Genomic DNA, 23,496 nt, shown 5'->3' with positions numbered 1-23,496 from the left:
ACAGAAACCACCCAACACACACCAACCAGTCACACACACAGAAACCACAGAAACCAACACACAGAAACCACCCAACACACAGAAACCACCCAGCCACACAGAAACCACCCAGCCACACAGAAACCACCCAGCCACACAGAAACCACCCAACACACAGGAACCACCCAACACACACCAACCAGCCACACACACACACCAACCAGCCACACACATACACACCACCCAACACACAAACCACCCAACACACACCAACCACAGAAACCACACACACAGAAACCACCCAACACACAGAAGTTATCAAAAGCTTGTTTTTTAATTCAACAAATTGACATCTTTCAGCGAGGTGTTTGGTTAAGAAAATAGAGGGACGAAAACAAATGACAGAAAGATGAGGGTTGTTTATGATCGTCATGACTACGAAGGGAACGGGTAAACAACAACGATCTCTGAGCATGATCAACTACAACAGTGCTCTGAGGGAGAGAGGAGAGAGAGATGGAGGGACGTATAGAGGGAAACAGAGGGAGAGAGATGAGGAGAGGGAGAGGAGGGTGTATTCTTCATCACTCCATGGTGTCCTGGTTCTCCTGGTCTCCTCCCATGTAGACAGAGAGAGAGAGATGAAGAGGGACAGAGGGAGAGGAGGGTATTCTCTCCATCACTCCATGGTGTCCTGGTTCTCCTGGTCTCCTCCCATGTCATCACTAGGTTCCTTGCCCTCCTTGCTCCTCTTGCTCTTCTTGTGTTTGTGTCTCCTGTGACCGTCTCCTTCTTCACTATCATGTCTCCTCCTGCTGCTACTGCTCAGAGTGAGAGAGGGGGAGGGAGAGAGACAGAGAGGGGAAGGGAGAGAGAGAGGGAGAGAGAGAGAGAGAGAGACAGGGGGAGAGAGAGAGAGACAGACAGAGACAAGAGGGAAAGAGAGAGAGAGAGAGACAGAGACAGACAGAGACAAGAGGGAGAGACAGAGAGAGAGAGAGAGAGACAGAGGGAGACGGACAGAGAGAGACAGACAGAGAGAGACAGAGAGAGAGAGACAGAGAGAGAGACAGAGACAGAGGAGAGAGAGAGAGAGAGACAGAGGGAGAGGAGAGAGAGAGGCAGAGAGAGAAAAGGAAGACAGTTCTGATTCTGATACAACAAAGAGGTGAAATAATGAGTGAGTGAATGAGTGAATGAGTGAGTGGCGTACCTGCGTGATGACTTGTGTCTCCCCTCCTCCTTCTCTCTGTGTCTTCTCTCTCTGTGTCTCTCCTCCTTCTCACGGCTCGACCTGTCTCTGTGGCGCTCGCCGCCTCCACCACCACGCTCACCACCACCACGCTCACCACCACTCCCACGGTCACCGCCACGCTCCCCCCCTCCACGGTCACCTCCACGGTCTACGCCTCCACGCTCCCCCCCTCCGCGGTCACCTCCTCCACGGTCACCTCCTCCGCTGTAGCCACGCTCCGCTTGGTACTCCCGGTAACCACGGTACCGCTCCTCGTCACTATGGAGACCAGACAGACAGAATATCTCATTGGACGCTGGACAGTGACATGACTAATCATCTTTTCTGATTGAAACAACTCACTGTTCAATCTGGTCGTTGTTAAACAGATCTTTTCTGATTGGACAGTGAGAGGAGTTGTGTCAATCTGTCGGTCGTTGTAGGGGGCAGTATTTTCATGTCTCATGTCCGGATGAAAAGCGTGTCCAAAGTAAACTGCCTGTTACTCAGGCCCAGAAGCTAGGATATGCATATAATTGGTAGATTTGGATAGAAAACACTCTAAAGTTTCTGAAACTGTTAAAATAATGTCTGTGAGTATAACAGAACTGATATGGCAGGCGAAACCCAGAGGACAAACCCATTAAAAAAAATATTAAAATTCAGCCTACCACTGTTTTCAATGTCTTTCATGTTTTTTATGAGGCGAAGTCCTCCCAGATTGCAATTCCTAGGGCGTCCACTAGATGTCAACAGTCTTTAGAGTTTCAGGCTGGTTTTTGGAAAAATGAGCAAGAAGTTGTAGTTTTTCTAAGAGGCTCCCATTTTGGCTGTAGTGTTTCCATGTGCGTGAATCGGTGGATTATTGACTGAAGCGCGCCAGCTAAACTGAGTTTTTATGGATATAAAGAAGGACTTTATCGAACAAAATGACCATTTGTGATGTAACTGGGACCTTTTGGAGTGCCAACTGAAGAAGATCATCAAAGGTAAGGCATTTATTATATCGCTATTTCTGACTTTCGTGTCGCACCTGCCTGGGAGCTGTCCTCAGATAATCGCATGGTGTGCTTTCGATGTAAAGCCTTTTTGAAATCTGACACAGCGGCTGGATTAACAAGAAGTTAAGCTTTATTTTGATGTATAACACTTGTACTTTACATGAATGTTAAATATTTATATTTAATTTGAATTTCATGCTCTGTAATTTCACAGGATGTTGGCCAGGTGGGACGTTTACCGTCCAGCCTGCCCATAAGAAGTTAAACAGATCTTTTCTGATTGGACAGTGAGATGAGGTGTGCCAATCTGTTGGTCTTTGGCTTTCGACCTTCGTCTCTCCCGAGCCCGTACGGGAGTTATAGCGATGAGACAAGATAGTAACTACAAAAACAATTGGATACCACGAAATTGGGGAGAAAAGGGAGTAAAATTCAAAATAAAATAAAGAAATATATTTTAAAAATAATGTGCTCCACAGCTAGCTATCATATTCAATATGTTTCTATAGCTCAACTGGTTTGTGCCTTGCCAAGGAATGCGGTCACTTGTGTTAGCGAGCAGAGGACCACTGGTCCGAGCCCGGGACTGGGACAGGGACAGTGGGGGAAGATATACTGTTAGGAGAACACTGTTGCCTGCGTCGTCATCCTCGCCTAACCCGCCGCCTCCCGGGTCGTCCTCGACTAACCCGCCGTCGTCCTCGACTAACCCGCCGTCGTCCTCGACTAACCCGACGCCCGCGAAACCCGCCGTCGCCCTCGACTAACCCGCCGTCGCCCGCGACTAACCCCGCCCGACTCGCCCGCGACTAACCCGCCGTGGCCGCGTTGTCCTCGCCTAACCCGCCGTCGCCCGCTCCTCGCCTAACCCGCCGTCGCCCGCGTCGTCGTCCTCGCCTAACCCGCCGTCGCCCGCGTCGTCGTCGCCTCGCCTAACCGGTTGTCGCCTGCATCGCCTCGACTAACCAGTTGTCGCCTGCGTCGTCCTCGACTAACCAGTTGTCGCCTGCGTCGTCCTCGACTAACCAGTTGTCGCCCGCGTCCCTCGACTAACCTGTTGTCGCCCGCATCGTCCTCGACTAACCTGTTGTCGCATGCATCGTCCTCGACTAACCCGCTGTGGCCTGCATCGCCTCGACTAACCCGCTGTCGCCTGCATCGCCCTCGACTAACCCGCTGTCGCCTGCATCGCCTCGACTAACCCGTTGTCGCCTGCATCGTCCTCGACTAACCCGCTGTGGCCTGCATCGTCCTCGACTAACCCGCTGTCGCCTGCATCGTCCTAACCCGCTGTCGCCTGCAACCCGTTGTCGCCTGCATCGTCCTCGACTAACCTGTTGTCGCCTGCATCGTCCTCGACTAACCCGCTGTCGCCTGCATCGTCCTCGACTAACCCGCTGTCGCCTGCATCGTCCTCGACTAACCCGCTGTCGCCCGCATCGTCCTCGACTAACCTGTTGTCGCCCCGTCCTCGACTAACCTGCTGTCGCCCGCATCGCTGTCGACTAACCCGCTGTCGCCCGCATCGTCCTGGTCCTGGTCCCGGGTCCTGGTGGGTAAAAAGAACCTCGACTAACCTGTTGTCGCCCGCATCGTCCTCGACTAACCAGTTGTCGCCCGCATCGTCCTCGACTAACCGGTTGTCGCCTGCATCGTCCTCGACTAACCGGTTGTCGCCTGCATCGTCCTCGACTAACCTGTTGTCGCCTGCATCGTCCTCGACTAACCTGTTGTAACCCATAGTGGAGGGGCTGTGCTCTCGCTCTCTCTCCCTCTCATGTGGTCTCTCCCTGGGTCTCTCTCTCTCCTTCTCCCTCTTGTCCTCCCGTCTGGGTCCTGGTCCTGGTCCCGGTCCTGGTGGGTAGTAGTACAGTAAAGAACATCAGGTCAGACTGATTGATTGACAGGTTGATTGACAGATCACTAGTAAAGAACATTAGCTGAAACCCCAAAAACAGTTTGTAGACTAACAGAGAGTAAGGCTGGGATTCAATCTGATCCCTTTTAAAAGGCAATGCTCCTGTGTTCACGGAGACCGTAGTCACGGTAACCGCTGCATAGGTCAGCTAACAGAGAGCTGGGATTCAATCTGATCCTGCTTAGTCAGCTATGACCCTTTTAAAAGGCAATGCTCCTGTGTTCACGGAGACCGTAGTCACAGTAACCGCTGCATAGGTCAGCTAACAGAGAGCTGGGATTCAATCTGATCCTGCTTAGTCAGCTATGACCCTTTTAAAAGGCAATGCTCCTGTGTTCACGGAGACCGTAGTCACAGTAACCGCTGCATAGGTCAGCTAACAGAGAGCTGGGATTCAATCTGATCCTGCTTAGTCAGCTATGACCCTTTTAAAAGGCAATGCTCCTGTGTTCACGGAGACCGTAGTCACGGTAACCGCTGCATAGGTCAGCTAACAATGGGATTCAATCTGATCCTGACCTTTAAAAGGCAATGCTCTGCTATTACACAGATCTACACGGTAGATCACATTAAATAAATACATTGTCTATTACCACCCTCCTGTTAAATACATTGTTTACCTGGAGGGTAGACTGGTTTACCTGGAGGGTAGACTGGTTTACCTGGTTTACCTGGAGGGTAGACTGGTTTACCTGGAGGGTAGACTGGTTTACCTGGAGGAGGGTAGCAGTACTACTGTTTAGACTGGTTTACCTGGAGGGTAGCAGTACTACTGTTTAGACTGGTTTACCTGGAGGAGGGTAGCAGTACTACTGTTTAGACTGGTTTACCTGGAGGAGGGTAGCAGTACTACTGTTTAGACTGGTTTACCTGGAGGAGGGTAGCAGTACTACTGTTTAGACTGGTTTACCTGGAGGGTAGACTGGTTTACCTGGAGGAGGGTAGCAGTACTACTGTTTAGACTGGTTTACCTGGAGGAGGGTAGCAGTACTACTGTTTAGACTGGTTTACCTGGAGGGTAGACTGGTTTACCTGGAGGGTAGACTCTACCTGGAGGGTAGACTGGTTTACCTGGAGGGTAGACTGGAGGGTAGACTGGTTTACCTGGAGGGTAGCACTACTTACCTGTTTAGACTGGTTTACCTGGAGGGTAGCACTACTCCTGTTTAGACTGGTTTACCTGGAGGGTAGCACTACTCCTGTTTAGACTGGTTTACCTGGAGGGTAGACTGGTTTACCTGGAGGAGGGTAGCAGTACTACTGTTTAGACTGGTTTACCTGGAGGAGGGTAGCACTACTCCTGTTTAGACTGGTTTACCTGGAGGGTTGCACTACTCCTGTTTAGGCTGGTTTACCTGGAGGGTAGCACTACTCCTGTTTAGACTGGTTTACCTGGAGGGTTGCACTACTCCTGTTTAGACTGGTTTACCTGGAGGGTGGCACTACTCCTGTTTAGACTGGTTTACCTGGAGGGTGGCACTACTCCTGTTTAGACTGGTTTACCTGGAGGGTTGCACTACTCCTGTTTAGACTGGTTTACCTGGACGGTATTGCACTACTGGTTTACCTGGAGGGTAGACTGGTTTACCTGGAGGGTAGACTGGTTTACCTGGAGGGTAGCACTACTCCTGTTTAGACTGGTTTACCTGGAGGGTAGCACTACTCCTGTTTAGAATGGTTTACCTGGAGGGTAGCCGTCCTCCTGTTTAGACTGGTTTACCTGGAGGGTAGACTGGTTTACCTGGAGGGTAGACTGGTTTACCTGGAGGGTAGCAGTCCTCCTGTTTAGACTGGTTTACCTGGAGGGTAGTAGTACTACTGTTTAGACTGGTTTACCTGGAGGAGGGTAGCAGTACTACTGTTTAGACTGGTTTACCTGGAGGGTAGCAGTACTACTGTTTAGACTGGTTTACCTGGAGGGTAGCAGTCCTACTGTTTAGACTGGTTTACCTGGACGGTATAGCACTACTGGTTTACCTGGAGGGTAGACTGGTTTACCTGGAGGGTAGCAGTCCTCCTGTTTAGACTGGTTTACCTGGAGGGGGTAGCAGTACTACTGTTTAGACTGGTTTACCTGGAGGAGGGTAGCAGTACTACTGTTTAGACTGGTTTACCTGGAGGGGGTAGCAGCTACTACTGTTTAGACTGGTTTACCTGGAGGGTTTAGACTGGTTTACCTGGAGGGTAGACTGGTTTACTCCTGGAGGGTAGACTGGTTTACCTGGAGGGTAGAAGTACTACTGTTTAGACTGGTTTACCTGGAGGGTAGAAGTACTACTGTTTAGACTGGTTTACCTGGTTTAGGAGGGTAGACTGGTTTACCTGGAGGAGGGTAGCAGTACTACTACTGGTTTACCTGTTTAGACTGGTTTACCTGGAGGGTAGCAGTACTACTGTTTAGACTGGTTTACCTGGTTTACCTGGAGGGTAGACTGGTTTACCTGGAGGGTAGCAGTACTACTGTTTAGACTGGTTTACCTGGAGGGTAGCAGTACTACTGTTTAGACTGGTTTACCTGGAGGGTAGCACTACTACTGTTTAGACTGGTTTACCTGGAGGGTTGCACTACTCCTGTTTAGACTGGTTTACCTGGAGGGTAGCACTACTCCTGTTTAGACTGGTTTACCTGGAGGAGGGCACTACTCCTGTTTAGACTGGTTTACCTGGAGGGTTGCACTACTCCTGTTTTGGTTTACCTGGAGGGTAGCACTACTCCTGTTTAGACTGGTTTACCTGGACGGTATAGCACTACTGGTTTACCTGGAGGGTAGACTGGTTTACCTGGAGGGTAGACTGGTTTACCTGGAGGTTAGCAGTCCTCCTGTTTAGACTGGTTTACCTGGAGGGTAGTAGTACTACTGTTTAGACTGGTTTACCTGGAGGAGGGTAGCAGTACTACTGTTTAGACTGGTTTACCTGGAGGGTAGCAGTACTACTGTTTAGACTGGTTTACCTGGAGGGGGTAGCAGTACTACTGTTTAGACTGGTTTACCTGGAGGAGGGTAGAGTCCTACTGTTTAGACTGGTTTACCTGGAGGGTAGACTGGTTTACCTGGAGGAGGGTAGCAGTACTACTGTTTAGACTTGTTTACCTGGAGGAGGGTAGCACTACTACTGTTTAGACTGGTTTACCTGGAGGGTAGCAGCACTACTACTGTTTAGACTGGTTTACCTGGAGGGTAGCAGTACTACTGTTTAGACTGGTTTACCTGGAGGGTAGCAGTACTACTGTTTAGACTGGTTTACCTGGAGGGTAGCAGTACTACTGTTTAGACTGGTTTACCTAGGAGGGTAGCAGTACTACTGTTTAGACTGGTTTACCTGGAGGAGGGTAGCAGTACTACTGTTTAGACTGGTTTACCTGGAGGAGGGTTTAGACTGGTTTACCTGGAGTACTACTGTTTAGACTGGTTTACCTGGAGGAGGGTAGCAGTACTACTGTTTAGACTGGTTTACCTGGAGGAGGGTAGCAGTACTACTGTTTAGACTGGTTTACCTGGAGGAGGGTAGCACTACTACTGTTTAGACTGGTTTACCTGGAGGGTAGAGGTACTACTGTTTAGACTGGTTTACCTGGAGGGTAGCAGTACTACTGTTTAGACTGGTTTACCTGGAGGGTAGACTGGTTTACCTGGAGGGTAGACTGGTTTACCTGGAGGGTAGAAGTACTACTGTTTAGACTGGTTTACCTGGAGGGTAGCAGCACTACTGTTTAGACTGGTTTACCTGTAGGGTAGACTGGTTTACCTGGAGGGTAGCAGTACTACTGTTTAGACTGGTTTACCTGGAGGGTAGCAGTACTACTGTTTAGACTGGTTTACCTGGTTTACCTGGAGGGTAGACTGGTTTACCTGGAGGGTAGCAGTACTACTGTTTAGACTGGTTTACCTGGTTTACAGTACTGGACTGTTTAGACTGGTTTACCTGGAGGAGGGTAGCAGTACTACTGTTTAGACTGGTTTACCTGGAGGAGGGTAGCAGTACTACTGTTTAGACTGGTTTACCTGGAGGAGGGTAGCAGTACTACTGTTTAGACTGGTTTACCTGGAGGGTAGACTTTTACCTGGAGGGTAGACTGGTTTACCTGGAGGGTAGCAGTACTACTGTTTAGACTGGTTTACCTGGAGGGTAGCAGTACTACTGTTTAGACTGGTTTACCTGGAGGAGGGTAGCAGTACTACTGTTTAGACTGGTTTACCTGGAGGGTAGCAGTACTACTGTTTAGACTGGTTTACCTGGAGGGTAGCAGTACTACTGTTTAGACTGGTTTACCTGGAGGTAGCAGCACTACTGGTTTACCTGGAGGGTAGACTGGTTTACCTGGAGGGTAGCAGTACTCCTGTTTAGACTGGTTTACCTGGAGGGGGTAGCAGTACTACTGTTTAGACTGGTTTACCTGGAGGGGGTAGCAGTACTACTGTTTAGACTGGTTTACCTGGAGGAGGGTAGCACTACTACTGTTTAGACTGGTTTACCTGGAGGGTAGCAGTACTACTGTTTAGACTGGTTTACCTGGAGGGTAGACTGGTTTACCTGGAGGGTAGACTGGTTTACCTGGAGGGTAGCAGTACTACTGTTTAGACTGGTTTACCTGGAGGGTAGCAGTACTACTGTTTAGACTGGTTTACCTGGAGGAGGGTAGACTGGTTTACCTGGAGGGTAGCAGTACTACTGTTTAGACTGGTTTACCTGGTTTACCTGGAGGGTAGACTGGTTTACCTGGAGGGTAGCAGTACTACTGTTTAGACTGGTTTACCTGGAGGGTAGCAGTACTACTGTTTAGACTGGTTTACCTGGAGGGTAGCACTACTACTGTTTAGACTGGTTTACCTGGAGGGTAGCACTGGTTTACCTACTCCTGTTTAGACTGGTTTACCTGGAGGGTAGCACTACTCCTGTTTAGACTGGTTTACCTGGAGGGTAGCACTACTCCTGTTTTGGACTGGTTTTTACCTGGAGGGTAGCAGCTACTCCTGTTTAGACTGGTTTACCTGGAGGGTATAGCACTACTGGTTTACCTGTTTAGACTGGTTTACCTGGAGGGTAGACTGGTTTACCTGGAGGAGGGTAGCAGTGTTTAGACTGGTTTACCTGGAGGAGGGTAGCAGTACTACTGTTTAGACTGGTTTACCTGGAGGAGGGTAGCAGTACTACTGTTTAGACTGGTTTACCTGGAGGGTAGCAGTACTACTGTTTACTGGTTTACTGTTTAGACTGGTTTACCTGGAGGGGGTAGCAGTACTACTGTTTAGACTGGTTTACCTGGAGGGGGTAGCAGTACTACTGTTTAGACTGGTTTACCTGGAGGGTAGCAGTACTGTTTAGACTGGTTTACCTGGAGGAGGGTAGCAGTACTACTGTTTAGACTGGTTTACCTGGAGGAGGGTAGCACTACTACTGTTTAGACTGGTTTACCTGGAGGGTAGCAGTACTACTGTTTAGACTGGTTTACCTGGAGGAGGGTAGCAGTACTACTGTTTAGACTGGTTTACCTGGAGGGTAGCAGTACTACTGTTTAGACTGGTTTACCTGGAGGGTAGCACTACTACTGTTTAGACTGGTTTACCTGGAGGGTAGCACTACTACTGTTTAGACTGGTTTACCTGGAGGGTAGCAGTACTACTGTTTAGACTGGTTTACCTGGAGGGACTGGTAGGAGGAGGGTAGCAGTACTGTTTAGACTGGTTTACCTGGAGGAGGGTAGCAGTACTACTGTTTAGACTGGTTTACCTGGAGGGGGTAGCACTACTACTGTTTAGACTGGTTTACCTGGAGGGGGTAGCAGTACTACTGTTTAGACTGGTTTACCTGGAGGGTAGCAGTACTACTGTTTAGACTGGTTTACCTGGAGGGTAGCAGTACTACTGTTTAGACTGGTTTACCTGGAGGGTAGCACTACTGGTTTAGTACTACTGTTTAGACTGGTTTACCTGGAGGGGGTAGCAGTCCTAGTTTAGACTGGAGGGTAGCACTACTGTTTAGACTGGTTTACCTGGAGGGTAGCAGTACTACTGTTTAGACTGGTTTACCTGGAGGGTAGACTGGTTTACCTGGAGGAGTAGCAGTACTACTGTTTAGACTGGTTTACCTGGAGGGTAGCAGTACTACTGTTTAGACTGGTTTACCTGGAGGGTAGCAGTACTACTGGTTTAGACTGGTTTACCTGGAGGGTAGCAGTACTACTGTTTAGACTGGTTTACCTGGAGGGTAGCAGTACTACTGTTTAGACTGGTTTACCTGGAGGGTAGTACTACTGTTTAGACTGTTTACCTGGAGGGTAGCAGTGTGGTTTTACCTGGAGGGTAGCACTACTACTGTTTAGACTGGTTTACCTGGAGGAGGGTAGCAGTACTACTGTTTAGACTGGTTTACCTGGAGGGTACTGGTTTACCTGGAGGGTAGTTTAGACTGGTTTACTGGTTTACTACTGTTTAGACTGGTTTACCTGGAGGGGGTAGCACTACTACTGTTTAGACTGGTTTACCTGGAGGGTTTAGACTGGTAGCAGCAGTACTACTGTTTAGACTGGTTTACCTGGAGGGTAGCAGTACTACTGTTTAGACTGGTTTACCTGGAGGGTAGACAGGTACTACCTGTTTAGACTGGTTTACCTGGAGGGTTTAGACTGGTTTACCTGGAGGGTAGCACTACTAGCACTACTACTGTTTAGACTGGTTTACCTGGAGGGTAGGAGGGTACTACTGTTTAGACTGGTTTACCTGGAGGGGGTAGCACTACTACTGTTTAGACTGGTTTACCTGGAGGGTAGCAGTACTCCTGTTTAGACTGGTTTACCTGGAGGGTAGCACTACTACTGTTTAGACTGGTTTACCTGGAGGGTAGTACTACTGGTTTACCTGGAGGGTTTAGACTGGTTTACCTGGAGGGTAGCAGTACTACTGTTTAGACTGGTTTACCTGGAGGAGGGTAGCAGTACTACTGTTTAGACTGGTTTACCTGGAGGAGGGTAGCAGTACTACTGTTTAGACTGGTTTACCTGGAGGAGGGTAGCAGTACTACTGTTTAGACTGGTTTACCTGGAGGGGTAGCAGTACTACTGTAGCAGTACTACTGTTTAGACTGGTTTACCTGGAGGGTAGCAGTACTACTGTTTAGACTGGTTTACCTGGAGGAGGGTAGCACTACTACTGGACTAGAGGGTAGAGGTACTACTGTTTAGACTGGTTTACCTGGAGGGTAGCAGTACTACTGTTTAGACTGGTTTACCTGGAGGGTAGCAGTACTACTGTTTAGACTGGTTTACCTGGAGGTTTAGACTGGTTTAGGAGGGTAGCAGTCCTACTGTTTAGACTGGTTTACCTGGAGGGTAGACTGGTTTAGGAGGAGGGTAGAGTACTACTGTTTAGAATGGTTTACCTGGAGGAGGGTAGCAGCACTACTGTTTAGACTGGTTTACCTGTAGGGTAGCAGACTACTGTTTACCTGGAGGAGTAGCAGTACTACTGTTTAGACTGGTTTACCTGGAGGGTAGCAGTACTACTGTTTAGACTGGTTTACCTGGAGGGTAGCAGTACTACTGTTTAGACTGGTTTACCTGGAGGGTAGGTTTACCTGGAGGAGGTACTACTGTTTAGACTGGTTTACCTGGAGGAGGGTAGCAGTACTACTGTTTAGACTGGTTTACCTGGAGGAGGAGGGTAGCACTACTACTGTTTAGACTGGTTTACCTGGAGGGTAGAGGTACTACTGTTTGTTTAGACTGGTTTACCTGGAGGGTAGCAGTACTACTGTTTAGACTGGTTTACCTGGAGGGTAGCAGTACTACTGTTTAGACTGGTTTACCTGGAGGGTAGTTTAGACTGGTTTACCTGGAGGGTAGACTGGTTTACCTGGAGGGTAGAGGTACTACTGTTTAGAATGGTTTACCTGGAGGGTAGCAGCACTACTGTTTAGACTGGTTTACCTGTAGGGTAGACTGGTTTACCTGGAGGGTAGCAGTACTACTGTTTAGACTGGTTTACCTGGAGGGTAGCAGTACTACTGTTTAGACTGGTTTACCTGGTTTACCTGGAGGGTAGACTGGTTTACCTGGAGGGTAGCACTACTACTGTTTAGACTGGTTTACCTGGAGGAGGGTAGCAGTACTACTGTTTAGACTGGTTTACCTGGAGGAGGGTAGCAGTACTACTGTTTAGACTGGTTTAACTGGAGGGTAGACTGGTTTACCTGGAGGGTAGAAGTTTACACTACTACTGTTTAGACTGGTTTACCTGGAGGGTAGCAGTACTACTGTTTAGACTGGTTTACCTGTTTAGAGGGTAGCACTACTACTGTTTAGACTGGTTTACCTGGAGGGTAGCAGTACTACTGTTTAGACTGATTTACTGGTTTGGAGGGTAGACTGGGAGGGTAGCACTACTACTGTTTAGACTGGTTTACCTGGAGGGAGGGTAGCACTACTACTGTTTAGACTGGTTTACCTGGAGGAGGGTAGCACTACTACTGTTTAGACTGGTTTACCTGGAGGGTAGCACTACTACTGTTTAGACTGGTTAACCTGGAGGAGGGTAGCACTACTACTGTTTAGACTGGTTTACCTGGAGGGTAGTAGTCCCACTGTTTAGACTGGTCCATCATAGGAGGCCATGGAGACACCACACCTGGCATAGGAGGAGGGTAGCCACCTGGAGACAGAGAGGAGGAGGATATACTGTAGTGATATACTGTAGTGATATACTGTAGTGATATACTGTAGTGTGAAAGAGGAGGAGGATATACTGTGGTGATATACTGTAGTGATATACTGTGAGGAGGAGGAGGATGTACTGTAGTGATATACTGTAGTGAGGAGGATATACTGTAGTGATATACTGTAGTGATGAGGATATACTGTAGTGATATACTGTAGTGAGGAGGAGGATATACTGTAGTGATATACTGTAGTGAGGAGGAGGATATACTGTAGTGATATACTGTAGTGATATACTGTAGTAGGAGGATATACTGTAGTGATATACTGTAGTGATATACTGTAGTGATATACTGTGAGTGAGGAGGAGGATATACTGTAGTGATATACTGTGAGTATACTGAGGATATACTGTAGTGATATACTGTAGTGATGAGGATATACTGTAGTGATATACTGTAGTGAGGAGGAGTGATATACTGTAGTGATATACTGTAGTGATGAGGATATACTGTAGTGATATACTGTAGTGATATACTGTAGTGATATACTGTAGTGATATACTGTAGTGATATACTGTAGTGATATACTGTAGTGATATACTGTAGTGATATACTGTAGTGAGGAGGATATACTGTAGTGATATGCTGTGAGGAGGAGGATATACTGTAGTGATATACTGTAGTGATATACTGTGAGGAAGAGGAGGATGTACTGTAGTGATGAGGATATACTGTAGTGATATACTGTAGTGATATACTGTAGTGAGGAGGAGGATATACTGTAGTGATATACTGTAGTGATGAGGACATACTGTAGTGATATACTGTGAGGAGGAGGAGGATATACTGTAGTGATATACTGTGAGGAAGAGGAGGATGTACTGTAGTGATGAGGATATACTGTAGTGATATACTGTAGTGATATACTGTAGTGAGGAGGAGGATATACTGTAGTGATATACTGTAGTGATGAGGACATACTGTAGTGAGGATATACTGTAGTGATATACTGTAGAAGGAGGAGGATGTATTGTAGTGATATACTGTAGTGATATACTGTGAGGAGGAGGATGTACTGTAGTGATGTACTGTAGTGATATACTGTAGTGATATACTGTGAGGAGGAGGATGTACTGTAGTGATATACTGTAGTGATATACTGTGAGGAGGATGAGGAGGATATACTGTAGTGATATACTGTGAGGAGGAGGATATACTGTAGTGATATACTGTAGTGAGGGGAGGATATACTGTAGTGATATACTGTAGTGATATACTGTAGTGAGGAGGAGGATATACTGTAGTGATATACTGTAGTGATATACTGTGAGGAGGAGGAGGATGTACTGTAGTGATATACTGTAGGAAGATGAGGATATACTGTAGTGATATACTGTGAGGAAGAGGATGTACTGTAGTGATATACTGTAGGATATACTGTAGTGATATACTGTAGGATATACTGTAGTGATATACTGTAGTGAGGAGGATATACTGTAGTGATATACTGTAGTGATATACTGTGAGGAGGAGGATATACTGTAGTGATATACTGTGAGGAAGAGGATGTACTGTAGTGATATACTGTAGTGATATACTGTAGTGATATACTGTGAGGAAGAGGAGGATGTACTGTAGTGAGGAGGAGGATATACTGTAGTGATATACTGTAGTGAGGAGGATATACTGTAGTGATGAGGAGGATATACTGTAGTGATATACTGTAGTGAGGAGGAGGATATACTGTAGTGATATACTGTAGTGAGGAGGAGGATATACTGTCGTGATATACTGTAGTGATATACTGTAGTGATATACTGTAGTGATGATGAGGATATACTGTAGTGATATACTGTAGTGATATACTGTGAGGAGGAGGAGGATATACTGTAGTGATATACTGTAGTGATATACTGTGAGGAGGAGGAGGATATACTGTAGTGATATACTGTGAGGAGGAGGATATACTGTAGTGATATACTGTAGTGATATACTGTGAGGAAGAGGAGGATGTACTGTAGTGATGTACTGTAGTGATATACTGTGAGAAGGAGGAGGATGTACTGTAGTGATATACTGTAGTGATATACTGTGAGGAGGAGGAGGATGTACTGTAGTGATATACTGTAGTGATATACTGTGAGGAGGAGGAGGATATACTGTAGTGATATACTGTAGTGATATACTGTGAGGAGGAGGAGGATGAGGATATACTGTAGTGATATACTGTAGTGATATACTGTGAGGAGGAGGAGGATATACTGTAGTGATATACTGTAGTGATATACTGTGAGAAGGAGGAGGATGTACTGTAGTGATATACTGTAGTGATATACTGTGAGGAGGATGAGGATATACTGTAGTGATATACTGTAGTGATATACTGTGAGGAGGAGGAGGATATACTGTAGTGATATACTGTAGTGATATACTGTAGTGATATACTGTGAGGAGGAGGAGGATATACTGTAGTGATATACTGTAGTGATATACTGTGAGGAAGAGGATATACTGTAGTGATATACTGTGATGAGGAGGAGGATATACTGTAGTGATATACTGTAGTGATATACTGTAGTGATATACTGTGAGGAGGATGTACTGTAGTGATATACTGTAGTGATATACTGTGAGGAGGATGTACTGTAGTGATATACTGTAGTGATATACTGTAGTGATATACTGTGAGGAGGATGTACTGTAGTGATATACTGTAGTGATATACTGTGAGGAGGATGTACTGTAGTGATATACTGTAGTGATATACTGTGAGGAGGAGGAGGATGAGGATATACTGTAGTGATATACTGTGAGAAGGAGGAGGATGTACTGTAGTGATATACTGTAGTGATATACTGTGGTGATATACTGTAGTGATATACTGTAGTGATATACAATATGTGAGGAGGATGAGGATATACTGTAGTGATATATTGTAGTGATATACTGTAGTGATATACTGTGAGGAAGAGGAGGATGTACTGTAGTGATGTACTGTAGTGATATACTGTAGTGATATACTGTGAGGAGGATGTACTGTAGTGATATACTGTAGTGATATACTGTGAGGAGGAGGAGGATGTACTGTAGTGATATACTGTAGTGATATACTGTGAGGAAGAGAGGATGTACTGTAGTGATATACTGTAGTGATGTACTGTAGTGATATACTGTAGTGATATACTGTAAGGAGGATGTACTGTAGTGATATACTGTAGTGATATACTGTGAAAGAGGAGGATGTACTGTAGTGATATACTGTGAGGAAGAGGAGGATATACTGTAGTGATATACTGTGAGGAAGAGGAGGATGTACTGTCCAGTGATATACTGTGAGGAAGAGGAGGATGTACTGTAGTGAAATACTGTAATGATATACTGTGAGGAGGATGTACTGTAGTGATATACCTAAGTGATATACTGTGAGGAAGAGGAGGATGTACTGTAGTGATATACTGTGAGGAAGAGGAGGATACTACAACATATAGTGATATACTGTGAGGAAGACAGGATTCCTGTAGTGATATACTGTAGTGATATACTGTGAGGAAGAGGAGGATGTACTATTAGTGATATACTGTAGTGATATACTGTGAGGAAGAGGAGGATGTATTGTAGTGATATACTGTGAGGAAGAGGAGGATGTACTGTAGTGATATACTGTAGTGATATACTGTGAGGAAGAATATTACTACAACATATCAGTGTACCTAAAGGATGTATTGTAGTGATATACTGTGAAATAGGAGGATGTACTGTAGTGATATACTGTGAGGAGGATATACTGTAGTGATATACTGTGAGGAGGAGGATTCCAATATATACTGTAGTGATATACTGTGAGGAAGAAAGATGTACTGTCCAGTGATGAGGACATACCTGTCAGGGGAGGGAAACCACCTGAGGGACAATAAACATGATCGATTACTACATATCAGTGTACCACCTAAAACACCTTCCAATATTACTACAACATATCAGTGTACCACCTAAAACACCTTCCATCCAATATTACTACAACATATCAGTGTACCACCTAAAACACCTTCCATCCAATATTACTACAACATATCAGTGTACCACCTAAAACACCTTCCATCAATATTACTACAACATATCAGTGTACCACCTAAAACACCTTCCAAATATTACTACAACATATCAGTGTACCACCTAAAACACCTTCCATCCAATATTACTACAACATATCAGTGTGTACCACCTAAAACACCTTCCATCCAATATTACTACAACATATCAGTGTACCACCTAAAACACCTTCCATCCAATATTACTACAACATATCAGTGTACCACCTAAAACACCTTCCAATATTACTACAACATATCAGTGTGTACCACCTAAAACACCTTCCAATATTACTACAACATATCAGTGTACCACCTAAAACACCTTCCAATATTACTACAACATATCAGTGTACCACCTAAAACACCTTCCATCCAATATTACTACAACATATCAGTGTACCACCTAAAACACCTTCCATCCAATATTACTACAACATATCAGTGTGTACCACCTAAAACACCTTCCAATATTACTACAACATATCAGTGTACCACCTAAAACACCTTCCATCAATATTACTACAACATATCAGTGTGTACCACCTAAAACACCTTCCATCCAATATTACTACAACATATCAGTGTACCACCTAAAACACCTTCCATCCAATATTACTACAACATATCAGTGTACCACCTAAAACACCTTCCAATATTACTACAACATATCAGTGTACCACCTAAAACACCTTCCAATATTACTACAACATATCAGTGTACCACCTAAAACACCTTCCATCCAATATTACTACAACATATCAGTGTACCACCTAAAACACCTTCCAATATTACTACAACATATCAGTGTGTACCACCTAAAACACCTTCCAATATTACTACAACATATCAGTGTACCACCTAAAACACCTTCCATCCAATATTACTACAACATATCAGTGTACCACCTAAAACACCTTCCAATATTACTACAACATATCAGTGTACCACCTAAAACACCTTCCAATATTACTACAACATATCAGTGTACCACCTAAAACACCTTCCAATATTACTACAACATATCAGTGTGTACCACCTAAAACACCTTCCAATATTACTACAACATATCAGTGTACCACCTAAAACACCTTCCATCCAATATTACTACAACATATCAGTGTACCACCTAAAACACCTTCCATCCAATATTACTACAACATATCAGTGTACCACCTAAAACACCTTCCATCCAATATTACTACAACATATCAGTGTACCACCTAAAACACCTTCCATCCAATATTACTACAACATATCAGTGTACCACCTAAAACACCTTCCATCCAATATTACTACAACATATCAGTGTGTACCACCTAAAACACCTTCCAATATTATTACAACATATCAGTGTTTGTACCACCTAAAACACCTTCCATCCAATATTACTACAACATATCAGTGCTGTACCACCTAAAACACTGTTTTCCAATATTACTACAACATATCAGTGTGTTTTCCACCATAAAACACCTTCCAATATTACTACAACATATCAGTGTACCACCTAAAACACCTTCCAATATCATGTTTTACAACATATCAGTGTTTTTTCCTAAAACACCTTCCATCCATATGTTTGTACAACATATCATGTGTTTCCACCTAAAACACCTTCCAATATTACTACAACATATCAGTGTTTGTTTCCACCTAAAACACCTTCCATCCAATGATTACTACAACATATCAGTGTGTTTTCCACCTAAAACACCTTCCAACATGGAGTTAAAATACTTCCATCATAACAATGACGGCAGTTTTCCACATAGCAGTATGTTTCCAACAGACTAAACAACATCAGGCTGTTTTCCAACATCAGGGCTGTTTTCCAACAGGGCGAGATCATAATGATGTTTGTTTCAGACATCAACTGTTTGGCTGTTTCCTAAAAACCTGATGATGTCAAATCTGCTTTGGTTGTGTTTCCTATTTCTTCAGGGCTGTTTTCCATCATAATGATGTTTGTTTTCCAACATCAGGGCTGTTTTCCAACATCAGGGCTGTTTTCCAACATCAGGGCTGTTTCCCAACATAATGATGTTTGTTTCCAACATCAGGGCTGTTTTCCATCATCATGGATGTTTTCCAACATAATGATGTTTGTTTTTCCAACATCAGGGCTGTTTTCCAACATCAGGGCTGTTTTCCATCATAATGATGTTTGTTTCCAACATCAGGGCTGTTTTCCATCATAATGATGTTTATTTTCCAACATCAGGGCTGTTTTCCATCATAATGATGTTTGTTTCCAACATCAGGGCTGTTTTCCATCATAATGATGTTTGTCCAACATCAACATCAGGGCTGTTTTCCATCATAATGATGTTTGTTTCCAACATCAGGGCTGTTTTCCAACAACAGGGCTGTTTCCTAAAGAAGGTATTACATACTGAGCCAATTTGATTTGTGTTGTGTTTCCTTGCCACGATACTAACGAGGATGGCGATACTGGTATCGTACCGGCCCTAATATCAATCAAACTTTTCAAGTTCATAAATGGGTGCTTCCCAACTGGAAATGGGCACTGTTTTGACCAGAGCCCTATGGAGCCCTATCCCCTATATAGGGCACTACTTTAGACCAGAGCCCTATGGAACCCTATTCCCTATATAGGGCACTACTTTATACAGAACCCTATGGAACCCTATCCCTATATAGGGTTTGTTTAGACCAGAGCCCTATGACACCCTATTCCCCTATATAGGGCACTACTTTAGACCAGAGCCCTATTGGACCCTGCTTAAAAGAAATGCATTGTATAGGCCAGAATGGGTCCCATTGGGACTCATCCTATTTATCTTGTTAAATGAAGCCCATGGATTGATTTAATACCATTTAATATAAGAATAACTTATTATTAATTGAAAGTGATTGAGAGTGAGGCTACATCGGAAATGGCACCTTAGTCAACGGTAGTGCACTACATAGGGATCCATTTTGGACAGATGTATATAATATAATATTGATTGAAAGTGATCGTGTGTGTTGTCGCCCCCTACCTGTGGGGAAGGGGTATGGCGGAACAGGACGAACATCATATCCACCTGGATGCCCACTGCTATAAAAATAAAAAAAACATTTAAAAAAAGTTCAATATATCAAAGTCGTCATGATCATTTTAACCAATACTTTAGATGCCATTTACATATTGATCCAATCAATCATATTAAATGGATATTTCAGGATTCTGGTAATGATGCTCTTTATCTACTTCCCCAGAGTCAGATGGACTCGTGGATACCGTGTTTATGTCTCTGTGTCCAGTATGAACGAAGTGAGCCAATGTTAAATAGAGTTAGCGCGTTGACTGGAAGCCGATGGGTATCTACTAGCATGCTAGCAGATACCCATATACCCATAGCATGCTAGCAGATACCCATAGCATGCTAGCAGATACCCATAGCATGCTAGCAGATACCCACATGCTAGCATACCCACAGCATGCTAGCAGATCAACCATGCTAGATCATAGCTAGCAGATAGCATATTGACTGGAAGTCTATGGGTAACGCTATTTAAACAGATCAGCTCTTCTGTAAATAATTGGGTTAACAGATCAGAATTGGGTTGCCTGTGTAAACGCTGCCTTAGATCTCTACAAGTACATAGGAGGGGAGAGGCTAGGGCTCAATCTATCCATGTCTACAAGGTAGAGCTGTAGAAGGTGTCTTACCTGTCCAAGGTGGGGATGAGAGAGGGAGGGGGGCCGCTGGGAGGAGGGAAACCTGCACACACACACAGTGTTACTATTAAGACACACACAGTCTATACCACATTATGACTATGACATCACCACACTGACACATTCCAACTGTTGAGTCTATACCACATTATGACATCACCACACTGACACATTCTAACTGTTGAGTCTATACCACATTATGACATCACCACACTGACACATCCTAACTGTTTAGTCTATACCACATTATGACTATGACATCACCACACTGACACATTCCAACTGTTGAGTCTATACCACATTATGACATCACCACACTGACACATTCTAACTGTTGAGTCTATACCACATTATGACATCACCACACTGACACATCCTAACTGTTTAGTCTATACCACAATATGACTATGACATCACCACACTGACACATTCTAACTGTTGAGTCTATACCACATTATGACATCACCACACTGACACATCCTAACTGTTGAGTCTATACCACATTATGACATCACAACACTGACACATCCTAACTGTTGAGTCTATACCACATTATGACATCACAACACTGACACATCCTAACTGTTGAGTCTATACCACATTATGACTATGACATCACCACACATTCTAACTGTTGAGTCTATACCACATTATGACTATGACATCACCACACATTCTAACTGTTGAGTCTGTACCACATTATGACTATGACATCACCACACATTCTAACTGTTGAGTCTGTACCACATTATGACTATGACATCACCACACATTCTAACTGTTGAGTCTATACCACATTATGACTATGACATCACCACACATTCTAACTGTTGAGTCTGTACCACATTATGACTATGACATCACCACACATTCTAACTGTTGAGTCTGTACCACATTATGACTATGACATCACCACACATTCTAACTGTTGAGTCTGTATCACATTATGACTATGACATCACCACACATTCTAACTGTTGAGTCTGTACCACATTATGACTATGACATCACCACACATTCTAACTGTTGAGTCTATACCACATTATGACTATGACATCACCACACATTCTAACTGTTGAGTCTGTACCACATTATGACTATGACATCACCACACATTCTAACTGTTGAGTCTGTACCACATTATGACTATGACATCACCACACATTCTAACTGTTGAGTTTATACCACATTATGACATCACCACACTGACACATTCTAACTGGGTACTTTGAGACAGATAGAACCTGTATAGAATACCAATATGTGGAACTCTTCAGTCTTTCCCACATCATGAATGCAATTGTGTAGTTTGTGTAGTAATAGTGAGTATAGTTGGGAGTATTGTTCTTACCAGGAGGAGGGACATTCATAGGTATTCCTAACAAATAAAAAAACAATTGTTAGCAAATTCCTCTGTGGGAAAGTTAAACAGGGTGAATATACAAATATATAAAAGGGAGAGAAAGTTAAGAGCCTGGAAGAGAAAGCAGGAGAGAGAGAGAGAGACGGGGGAGAGAGAGACGGGGGGGACAAGAGAGAGAGAGAGACAGGGGGAGACAAGAGAGAGAGAGAGACAGAGACAGAGAGAGGAGACAAGAGAGAGAGAGGAGACAAGAGAGAGAGAGAGAGACGGGGGAGAGGAGAAAGAATGACAAAGTGAGAGAGGTGTAGACTTACTTGGTGGGGGGATGAGAGGGGAGCCTGGCTGACGTTGGGAGGAGGGGAAGGAATGGGGAGGAGGGATGTTTGGGGGAGGGGGCCGGGGGGGAAGAAGGGGGCATCTTGTTGGGGTTTTGCTCAGCGTCCGACGACGAGTGTTCCGAAATCACCTACGACAACGAAGAAACGGCCAAATCACAACCGGGTATGTGATTCAACAGCCAACAGAATGGGTACATGGACTTCTATGTAGGTCATGTCATTTCATGTATTAGTGTAGTGTTGTCCCGACACCAGTATTACTATGAAACCAGGCTAAAAAGTCCTTTAAAAACCTGTTGAAAAGACTAAATAAAACTAAAATGTGACTCTGGGTGTCAACATAAGGTTTTCATAACAGCAGGGACTGTTTTCCTCAGGAAATTAAAGATGATGAGTTCCTGGAAGATTTAAAACTACCTCGATATTTATGTTTTTTAACTGACGTTTTGGACTCGATCTGTCAATGTACGGCTCATTATTTTATTTAAATTAATAATATATATTTTTTCTGTTTAGTTCAAATAATATACACTGAGTTTACAAAACATTAAGAACAACTTCCTAAATATTGGGTTGTGTGTACCTGGATGTTGTTTCCCTCCAGGTGTGTGTGTGTGTGTGTGTGTGTGTGTGTATACCTGGATGTTGTTTCCCTCCAGCTTGTGTGTGTGTGTGTGTGTATACCTGGATGTTGTTTCCCTCCAGGTGTGTGTGTGTGTGTGTATATATACCTGGATGTTGTTTCCCTCCAGGTTGTGTCTTCGTCGTCCCTCCACTCTGCTGATGGTAGCGGTCCCTCCTCCAATCACGTCGATCGTACCACTGGTCTTCCTGAACACAACCACCCGCAGTACAACATGAGTCACTCAGCAGACCATCTCCTCCAGAACAACAAACAGGAAGCTGTCACGGCTAAGGGCCTTTTGGCTCAAGATGAGATGTTTCGCCTAGTTGGCTCTGGGATTCGAACAAGCCACCTTCCGGGTACGGGCCCCAACGCTCTTAACCACTAGACTACCTGCCGTCTACTCGGTCGTTAACGACTAAGACAAACGCTCTTAACCACTAGACTACCTGCCGTCTACTCAGTCGTTAACGACTAAGACAACGCTCTTAACCACTAGACTACCTGCCGTCTACTCAGTCATTAACGACTAAGACAGCGCTCTTAACCACTAGACTACCTGCCGTCTACTCAGTCATTAACGACTAAGACAGCGCTCTTAACCACTAGA

General features: G+C 44.7%; 1 protein-coding gene across 1 annotated transcript in view; it reads right to left on the bottom strand.

Annotated features, from left to right (window-relative positions):
* Positions 1–294: 294 nt before the first annotated feature.
* Positions 295–23,496, bottom strand: part of LOC115115390 (pre-mRNA 3'-end-processing factor FIP1-like) — a 38,736-nt gene continuing 15,534 nt past the window's right edge. The window contains 11 exon segments of the mRNA XM_065003494.1: positions 295–800; positions 1,193–1,492; positions 3,942–4,068; positions 12,691–12,777; positions 16,664–16,684; positions 19,878–19,936; positions 20,552–20,603; positions 21,912–21,938; positions 22,238–22,314; positions 22,316–22,389; positions 22,993–23,092. Of these exon segments, the coding sequence (XP_064859566.1) occupies positions 659–800; positions 1,193–1,492; positions 3,942–4,068; positions 12,691–12,777; positions 16,664–16,684; positions 19,878–19,936; positions 20,552–20,603; positions 21,912–21,938; positions 22,238–22,314; positions 22,316–22,389; positions 22,993–23,092 (1,066 nt within the window). The 3' untranslated portion in view covers positions 295–658.

This window comes from Oncorhynchus nerka, linkage group LG18, assembly GCF_034236695.1.
Source record: "Oncorhynchus nerka isolate Pitt River linkage group LG18, Oner_Uvic_2.0, whole genome shotgun sequence".
Taxonomy (NCBI): Eukaryota; Metazoa; Chordata; class Actinopteri; order Salmoniformes; family Salmonidae; genus Oncorhynchus; species Oncorhynchus nerka.
Note: the sequence above shows the minus strand (reverse complement) of the source record. Positions and strands in the feature narration are given on the sequence as shown.